The sequence below is a fragment of the Loxodonta africana genome, chromosome 17, assembly GCF_030014295.1.
Source record: "Loxodonta africana isolate mLoxAfr1 chromosome 17, mLoxAfr1.hap2, whole genome shotgun sequence".
Taxonomy (NCBI): Eukaryota; Metazoa; Chordata; class Mammalia; order Proboscidea; family Elephantidae; genus Loxodonta; species Loxodonta africana.
The window spans coordinates 65,117,617-65,127,756 of NC_087358.1; the positions used below are offsets into that span (position 1 = coordinate 65,117,617).

The 10,140-nt window shown below is 43.2% G+C and overlaps 1 protein-coding gene across 1 annotated transcript in view; it reads left to right on the plus strand.

The window, feature by feature from the left end:
- COG3 (component of oligomeric golgi complex 3) overlaps positions 1-9,809 on the plus strand; it is an 88,910-nt gene extending 79,101 nt beyond the window's left edge. The window contains exon 23 of the mRNA XM_010592607.3: positions 7,869-9,809. Within this exon, the coding sequence (XP_010590909.1) occupies positions 7,869-7,898 (30 nt within the window). The 3' untranslated portion in view covers positions 7,899-9,809. The remainder of the gene's footprint in view (positions 1-7,868) is intronic.
- The last annotated feature ends 331 nt before the right edge of the window (positions 9,810-10,140 follow it).

Sequence of the window (10,140 nt, forward strand, 5' to 3'; positions counted from 1 at the left end):
GTATTTTATTTTGATGAGTAGGATTGTTAGTCTCGTTTGTGGTTAACTTAATATTTACCTCTATTTTTCTGAGTTTAAACCTAAATTTATTTCTTTATATCGCCTTGACTTCCTCTCCATATGAAAGATGTATGTTTTACATTTCTTAGTCCATCTTTATTGTTTCAGTGTCTTTTATGACATCACTGTTTCCCTGTTTTGAGCGTTTTTTATCTTGATTTATTTTTGTGATTTCCCTACCTGGGTGACATCTGGTCACTCTGTCCTGTGTTTTAGTCTTGGGTTTATATCTGATATGATTGATTTTCTCACTGGGGAACTCCCTTTCGTATTTCTTGTAGTTTTGCTTTGGTTTTTACGAATTTGCTACTTTTGTTTATCTGGAAATGTCCTAATTTCGCCTTCATATTTGAGAGACAGTTTGGGTGGATATATTATTCTTGGCTAGCAACTTTTTTCCTCAGTGCTTTATATTAGTCATCCCATTGCCTTTTTGCTTGCATGGTTTCTGCTGAGTAGTCTGAATTTATTCTTATTGACTTCCTTTGTAGGTGACTTTCTGATTATCCCTAGCCACTCTCAAAATTCTCTCTTTATCTTTGGTTTTGGCAAGTTTGATTATAATATGTCTTGGTGACTTTTTAAAAAAATCTCCCTTTTGTGGAGTTCGATGAGCATCTTGGATAGGTATCTTCTCATCTTTCATGGTATTAGGGAAGTTTTCTGCCAACAAATGTTCAACAATTCTCTGTGTATTTTCTGTTATCCCTCTGTGTTCTGGTACTCCAGTCACTCGTAGGTTATTTTTCTTGATAGTGTCCTACATGATTCTTAGGGTTTCTTCATCTTTTTAAATTCTTTTATCTGATTTTTCCTCAAATATATTGATTCTAAGTGTGGCCTGCACTTCTTCAGTTCTCCTCCTCTGACTTTCTTTTGAGTTGTTTAATTCTGTAATTTTATTGTTAATCTTCTGAATTTCTGATTGCTGTCTCTTTATGGATTCTTGCAGCTTATTACATTTTTTGTTATATTCCTGAATAACCTTTTTAATTTCTTGAACTGCTTTATCTGTGTGTTCCTTGGCTTGTTTCGCATTTTGCCTGATCTCTTTCCTCATGTCTTGAAGAGTTCCGTATATTAATGTTTTGTATTCTGCATCTGGTAATTCCAGGAATACACCTTCATCTGGAAGATTCCTTGATTCTTTGTTTTGAGAGCTTGTTGAAGCGATTATGGCCTGCTTCTTTATGTGATTTGATATTGACTCTTGTCTCCGAGCCATCTATAAGTTATTTTATTAGTTTATTTTATGTTTGCTTAGTGCATCCTAGCTTCTACTTTGTTTTGTTTTGATATGCCCAAATGGGCTGCATGAGTGAGCAAGCTTGATTATTTTCACCTTCGGAGCTCTAATGTCCTGTCACCAGATGGCTAGAGATGCTACCAGGCATATGAGCCTAGGAGTCCATTCACTTTTCTTGTATGGATTCAGCTCAGGTGTCCAGGTAGTTGGTCATCAAGTGTGTGGTACAGGCTCTGTCCTACAGTCTTAGAAGGGCAGGGGTGATTGGTGTAGGTACCGGTATCTTGTTCCAGTAGGGGAACATGCTCTGAGCAAGGCAGGGGGCTGATAACTGTCCCCTGAGTATCGATGAGGAGAGCATGTCCCTCTTCCCTAGAGTGCACATGTGGGTGGGTTCTGCAGACGGACCATGGGCACCTAGTGCTTTTGGTTGTAAGGACTGGGAGGTCCAAGTTATCCTTGGACCCTGTCTCGGGTAGCTAGGTGACATGGGTGGAGCCACCAGTCCTTAGCCCCCTGTTGTGGGTAGGTGAGGACCCTGTTTAATAGGCAAAGCAGTATCCAATATCAAACATCCACATCTCCACTGCACAGCTGAAAGAGTTTCAGTCTGCCAACAAGGGCCTATTCTCCTGAAATGGGCCCACACAGGTCCCTGCATTGGTGAACAAAGTCCGTGGACTGTTTGTCCCTGGACAGGAGCCGCTTCTTTCCTGAGCTCCCCAGTTTAGTGGAGCTGGCAGATTATCTTTTCCCCCAGTTGTGAATTTATTCCTTCTCAAAGGCTGGGAGAATGGCTCAGGGTGTGCAGCAGGTCCAGGGAAATCGACAGCCACCGAAGCTGGCTTGGGGGCTGAGGGCACGGTAAAATAAACACAAGTAGTTAGCTTTTAGCGAGAGTGCCATTCTTCTCTGGTTCCGGAGGTGTGAGTAGGTTGTGCGGCTGGCTGTCTGTCCCTGAGGAAACTGCTCCTAGAACGCTACCGCCAGCCTCCACCATGGTTGCTGTAGAGGTTGCTGCCTGAGGCTTCCCGGTGATTCAGGTCCAGCATTTCCTCATCACATCTGAACAGTCTCTCCCTCCTTCTGCTGCTTAGTCAGTCTGCTAGCCTTGCCCTTGGTGTTCAGGGCTTCTAGCTTGTCATATGTATAATCATTTCACTTGTTTTTTCGGGTTTTTGTTGTAAGAGGGATCACTGGGACTACTTTACCATCTTGGCCCCACTTCTGGAAATCCTCAATATTTTTGTTTTAAATATGCATAATGAAAGGACCAAATTTCAGATGGAAGAGGTGAGTTAGGGATTATAAGAGATATCAGAACTGTTTATTTCTTCATCTTAAATTTAAAAAAAGACTGAATATAGAGCTCAGATTTTGTTTACTATCATTCATTTGTTCAATTCAGCCAGCAAATTTTTATTAATCACATACTATGTATTAAGGGAGCGCTGGTGGTACAGTGGTTAAGCATTGGGCTGTTAACCAGTTGTTGGCAGTTGGAATCCACCAGCTGCTCCTTGGAAACCCCATGGGGCAGTTCTGCTCTGCCTGATAGGGTCACTATGAGTTGGAATTGACTTGACAGCAACAGGTTTAGTTTTTTTTTCAGTTTTAGGAGGAAGGAGCCCTGATGGCATAGGGGGTAAAGCACTTGGGTGCTAACTGAGAGGTTATAGTTCAAACCTACTAGCTGCTTCACAGGAGAAAGAGATGGCAGTCTGCTTCCTTAAAGATTGCAGCCTTGTAAACCATGTCCTCTAGGGTTGCTGTGAGTTGAAATTGACTCAATGCAATGGGTTTGTTTTTTGGGCTTTGTATTAAGAAGAGTCCTGGGGTTGTGAAAATGGTTAAGTGTCTGCTGCTAACTGAAAGGTTGGGGCTTTGAGTCCACCCAGAGGCACCTTGAAGGAAAGTTCTGGCAGTGTACTTCCGAACAGTTAGCCACTGAAAACCCAATGGAGAACAGTTCTGTTCTGAAACACATGGGGTCTCCATGAGTTGGAGTTGGCTTGATGGCAACTCTTTCCTCCCCACCCTGCCCCTATATGTATATTAGGAGTAGCATGCTGTGGAGGATATTTTATTTGTGATCTTTAGTTCAGTATTTCAGCAGTTGAGTTATGGTAAGTGATATAAGTTCTCCACTGTAATACAAGGTGGAATGTAATAGGCATCCTAAGAGAGGACAAACAGAATGCTTTATGGATGAGGGAGACTGGGGAAGATTTTCAAAGGAATAGGTAGTGACTAAATTAGATCTTAAGAATGAATGTGATTTTTAGCAGTTCAAAAGGTGTTTCAGCTAGGGATAGGCTGAGTGAAGCTCAGAGATGGGAGAATGAGGGGCTTGTTCAGTTGGGCAAGAACATAAACCTGGGGTTGTAGGTTGGGTTTTCCAGAGCAAACATTGAGATAGATTTTCTAGGATATTTATTAAAGATCAATGCATGTGAAAGAAGGGGGAGGAAACAGGATTGGGCAGAGGAAGAAGCTGAACTGGGGTGTAGGCTGAAGAAAGCACCAGCCAATCTGTTAGCGAGCTCTGGTGTGCATATGGCCTGTTAGAGCAGCCTGTGCCATGCCGAGGGAGCCGGGTATTTGTCCCCTGCTTTGTCAGCCATGGACCTAGTTACCCTCTCGGAAGGCAGCTCTTTGCAGCTGAAGCAGACCTTACAGGAGCCGATGGCTGGAGCTGTCTGCTGACCACACTGCCTACAGCTGAGTGGCAAGTCCTCTCTTGAAGGGCCCTCTGGGTCATCTGTGTCTACCCCACCTGATTCGTGTGCTTGACTGCAGCGAGGCATCACCATCATCTTCTTATCCCTCGGTAACCTCTGATGTAGGTCTTGGTTTTTAAAAATCTTTTCTAATCCACGTAAGAAGTATGTTTTACATTGGAACTGATTATACACACGTGCATTGATTCATTCATTCACACTTTTTTTCAAGTACCTACTGTGCGCCACTGTTCTGGATGCCGTAAGGCTTTGACTTTTGCCCTGAGTGAGATGAAACATTGTTGGAGGGTTTGAGCGGAGAAGTGATTGATGATAATGGACTTCTGATAACATCACCCTGATTTCTGGGTTGCGGGTAGACCAGAGGAATAAGCGTGGAAGCACGGAAACCAGTTAGGAGGCTGTCGCAATGGTCCAGGAGAGGGGTTGCGGTTCTTAGACCAGGCTAGCAGTGGACTTCTGTGTGGTCTGATTTGGTGCAGAATTGACTGATAAATTGGTGTATGGTGTGAGAGAGGAATCAAAGATGGACTGCAGAGATTTGGGACTGAAAGTGAAGGAATGATGCCATTTCCAGAGGTGAGAAAACCTCAGGAGTGAGTTTGGGAGGTGGGGGCGTAACCGGGAGTTCAGTTTTGGCTGTATTAAGTTTGACATGTCTTTTAGATGTCCAAGTGGACATTTTGAGAAGATATTTGGATAGATGAGATAGGTGATCAGGGAGCTAGCTGGGCTGAAGCGGTACAGGGTAAGTTGTGAGCATTTGGTGGTATTTAAAGCCATGAGGCTGGGGGAGATTACCAAGGGAGTGAACATAGACAAAGGTCAGAAGACTGACGACTGAGACCTGGGGTACTCCAACTGTAAGGAGTCAGATGAGGAGAAACCTGCAAAAGACACTGAGAAGGTGAATATCAAGATGTGGTTGTATCATGGAAACCAGGAGAAGGATGTGCTTTAAAGAGGAGTGATCAACTCCTCAGATGCGGCTGATAGAACAAGTGTGGTGGGGTTGACCGGCTGGGAGGTCTGTGGTGACTCTGAGTAGAGAACTTTGGAGAGAGTGGTAGGTTGCTGAAAGCCTGTTTGGGGTAACTAGGGAATTGGAAGAGAAGAACTGGAGACAGTGAAGGTAAGCCTTCTGAGGAGTTTTACCGTAATGGGGTGGAGAACAATGGGTGGCATCTGAGGGGGGAGGATTAGGATCACTTATTTTTCCCAGATATAATTCATATACCATGAACTCACCCTTTTAAAATATACAATTCAGTGCTTTTTTAGTATATTCCCAAAGCTGTGCAACCATCACCACTATCTAATTCCAGAACATTTTCATTAATCCAAAAAGGAACTTCCTATCTATTAGCCAATTCCCACTCCCCTCTCCCAGCAGCCCCTGGCAACCATTTAATCAGCCTTTTGCCTCTATGGATTTGCCGATTCTGGACATTTCATATAAATGGATTAGATGATATATGATCCTTTGTGTCTGATTTCTTTCATTTACCATGTTTTCAAGGTTCATCCATGATGTAGCGTGTATCAGTACTTCATTGTTTTTTATGTGGATAAGTGAGTCAATTTTTTTTTTTAAAAAAAAGACTGCTGCAGTTCTAGGGTTGTACAGGCAAGATACTTTATTATAAAGTCATTTGAAATAATTATTTTCTGTGTGGTTATACCTCTAACTTGATATGAAGTTAGGTTTTTTATCAACATTTAGAGATTTTTTTCCCATTTTCATTTAATTTTGTTTTTGAATTATGTAAAGTATTTACATGGTTCCCAAATCAGAATTCTAGAAGAAAATAAATTTGAGAAAGTCTTGCTTCCATTTCCAGTTCCCTCCACCAGCCTTTTTTTCTCTCCCCTCCTGTAGGTAACTGTTTTTATTAGTTATTGGGCTATCCCCCCTCCCGTTTTTTTTTTAAAGATGGGAGAAAATACATGTTTGTATATTCATGAGGAAGATCCAAAGAAGGGGAAAATTGATGATGCTGAAAAGAGGTCCATGAGCAGAGAGAGGAGATGGAATTTCAGGAGCAGATGGAGGGGTGGAGCCTTCGCTAGGCACACGGGAGCTCAGTCCTGGGAAGAGGAGAGAAGGCCAAGTGCAGGAAGGCAGGTGGTGAATTGCTGGGACCTCATAGAGCTCCCAGCAGATGGCTTCAGCTCCTGAGTGAAGTTAAGAACCAGGGCGTCACTGAGAGTCAGGACGGGAGCAGCAGTAGAGATTGAAGGAAAAAGGCTCAGTTGAATTTAATGGTTATGAATTCAGGAGGGGCCATTCAGTTTAGCGTCTGATTTTTTCCCTCCAGTCACAGTTGCAGGACGCAGATGTGGTGCCAACGGAGAGCTGTGTTTCTTTGGGGGTGGTTTTGCCAGGATGGTACAAGGGAGAGCAGGTGTAAGGGAGTGTTCACAATGATTGGCTCAGGCTTCAGGCAGGTGGGGAGGAGCAGGCTGACGAGAGAGCTGAGGAGAGTGAGGGTAGGACCCTTGGATTGTAAGTCCTGGAGGAGGCAGAAGATTGTTGGAGTTCCATATGCAAAGGGTGAGCTGGAAAGCTAAGTGGTGGTGATTGGGTGAGGGCTTGGAAATGAGATTATGGGGGGTTGCAGGCTGCAGTTGTGGGTAATGTTAAGGTCTAGGCTATGCCCATGGGTGTGAGTGCCTGAGGTAGGGTGAAACATGGCATTATTGACAGAAAGGCTCCATAGAGAGGCCCAGGTGGGAAGGGTTATCTGTCTGGATGCTGAAATCATCAAGAATTGCTGCAGGAGGAGTGTTGGAAGAGTGAGTGAGGTCGTGTGCTCTGAGCTCTTCAAGAAGTGCAGGCTGGGGTGATGGCCACACGATTGGATTCAGGTTTTGTATTTTTGGCAGGAAAAACACAGAGGTGATTTTGAGTCCCTCTCACTGGCAATTGTGACGTATAAAAGAAATTTTGAGGGAGTTATTTTGATTACCAAAACAGTTTGTCTTTATAGAAGGGTCACTGCCAGGTTCACTTGGCTGCCAGTCTCCAGGGCCTGGTGGCAGATGTGAAGTGCAGGCTGCCATTCCCTCCATCTCATGTCGAATTTTTGGAGGTCCCTGCAGCCGGGCTTTGGTACTACGGGCCCCCTTTGCAGAGTGGCCAGGCTGCTGCTGCCACTCGGTTAGAGTTAGTGTGTGAGGCGAAATCCATTTGTCATGTCTGTTCTTGTGCATTTTAAAACATCACGTGAGAACTTTATCTTACACGCTACTCTTTCCCAAACACACTGTGCATAGAAAAAGGTGGAATTTGTTATTCAGCTATATTTCGGTCACTGGTCAGGGTTTGTGTGCATTTTTTTCTGTCATCCTCCTTGGGTTGAAATGACCGAGGGTGCAGAGATGGTGACTGGGAGTGTCACTCTGCAGGGCCTCCACAGTGCTCAGTACCCATGGCTGCTTCAGAAGCAGCCCCACATTGCTGGGTACAGTTTGTGCTTTACAGCCATGTTTAAAAACCAAAAACGAAACCAGTTGCCGTCGAGTCAGCTCTAACTCATAGTGACGCCATGCTCCATAGGGTTTTCATGGCTGTGATCTTTTAGAAGTCGATTGCCAGGCCTTTCTTCCAGGGTGCCTCAGGGTGGATTCAGACTAGCCAACCTTTTGGGTAGTAGCTGAGTGCTTAACTATTTATATCACCCAGGGAATCCACAGCCATGTTTACTGGTCCCTTAATGACCTTAGACTTTTTCTGTCATTCTGTTTTTGAGGTCAAAACAACTTTCTTGGTTATGGTATTCCAAAGCAGACCCAACGTAACCTTTCACTTTGCCTTTCAGGTGAACCTGCTGCTGTCGGGTTCTAAATAACCAGGCCAGTTGGCTGCATGTGTAAACGGTGTGTCCAGTAGGAGTGGCTGAGAAGTCTTGCCGCCTGCAGGACATTGAGGAATTGTATGTGGAAGTGTCCCTGAGAGCCACGCAAGTCTGCTGCTCAGTGCTGACTGCAGAGTGTTAAGAAGATTTATGTTTCCCCTTTAAAAACATCAAAATGCCAAAGACTAACTTCTGGGTGGTGGTAACTGCCTCATGTCAATGTTGACCAGAAATGGAAGTGTTTAGGAGGCAGTGACAGTGGGCTTGCAGGGAGATGGCTCTCACCAAAGGTGTGCAGTGAAAGCTGTTACAATAAGTAGTATTGTAATTCAAGCAGAAATGGACTTTACAGAAACACAGCTCGTTAGACAGCTTCTAAGGGTTGCTAAAGTGTGGAATATTGCAATACTTTTCACCACTAAGCATTCCACAGTGACTGTGTCTTTTTACTTCCAAACTGTTATTTCTACACTGTACTTAATGTAGTGTTTCTCCTATCATTTTGAATTTAGTTCAGATGCTTCTAAGAACACATTCTGCTTTCCTGGGAATTCAGGGTGTTATCTTCTGTATGTGAGGTAGTTTAAAGACCCAAGGGCCTTGTAGAAGGTCCCGGAATCTTTACTCCTTGAATTGCTTAGGTGCAGAATGTTCAACAGGAGGGAGCTGCAGCCTCTTCTTCATAAAGAGAAATGTCCAGTATCTTTAATGAGAATCTCCATGGTACAATAGCCAGTGTTTGGGAGTGGAAAGTACCAATTAAGGTGTCTTAGACATGGCACAGAGAGAGAGGGGAGCTGGTGAATAGTGGATCTCATGAATGAAGGTGAGGGTTACCAGGTCCTGTGCACTGCCTTTGGCTTTAGCGCTTCTTTGACAAGGGAACGCTTTCACGTCCGGTGTCTTCAGCTGGCTGTGCTGCGTCCCAGCATTTTGAATTTCCAGTCCTGTTAGAGCGGAATACATTTTCCTAACAAAGATAAGGATGATGAGAGCCAAATGCCTATACTGTCAGGGATCATAACATAAATTATGCACATCTGTGACTTCCTACAAATACCCGTTTCCTGTTGGGGTTGGTTTTGCCTCCAGTGTTACAGTAAATGTAGCCTGCTTTTTGGTTCAAAAAGAAGTGTGAGTTGCCTCAACACTAGCCTCGCAGTGGGGCACTGCCGGGGGCTCAGGGTTGGGGCGGCGGGCCCAGTGGTGCGGTCAGTGCCTGTCACTTGCTCCACAGTGATGGGAGCAGCATGGTTCACACCCTCCAAAGGACTCTTTCCTGATGTGTAGATAGGTTACATGTCCGGTGTCTGTCATCCCTAACTGGTCACTTGCGCCTCAGGTCAGTTTCAGTTGGTGATGGATGTTACTTGATAGAGCTTATTACTACTCTCTATTTTGGGAAGCTAGAAGGTAAAAAGGGTCCATTTTCATTTTCTGAAATGAAATGAATAAATTACTTCTACTTACTGCTTTGAGTACATGTTTAATGACAGACTGAAGTACCCAGTTTTGTGTATTATATGTACATTTGATTTTTAAATAGCCTTTCCAAAGAAACGAGGGCATGATTATTGTACAGTACTGTGACTGATTTAATCCGATGTACAGAGCAGAGAGTGTTCCTAAGGGCAGAAATATTTAATGGCACTTGTTCCTGTGTTTTGAACTCTTATTCCTGAGACACTCAAACACTTTACACAGTGCTAATAACTAAGTAGGAGATAGTGATCCAATTGTTTGCTAAATGATTATTTGTTTAAATCTGTACAGTTTCAAGCATTTACTTATACAAAGAGTGTACATACTTTAAAAAATTAATTTAAAATGCTTTATATTATTTGGCTAGAAATTGCTGTTTTCATAAATGAATTTTTTTAAAAAATAAAGATTTTTGCTTCCTAATTTGTCCTTATGGTCTGTTCTCTGTGCAGATCCTTTTTTTTTTTTTTAATTGAAATTTTTACAGAGAAATTGTAGATTGATGTGCAATTGTAAGAAATACAGAGAGGTCACGTTTCCCCCAACGGTTACATTTTGCAAAATGGTAGTTTAATATCACAAGCTGGATATTGACATTGATACAATCCACCGTCTTACTCAGATTTTCCCACTTTTGCCTGTACTCTGTGAGTTCTTTTGTACAAGATGACTGTTGTGGAAAGACATTTTTGAAGCATCTTGATGCTTTATAATTTAAAAGACAATTTAAGTTTGGCTTTGTTTGCAAAACAGC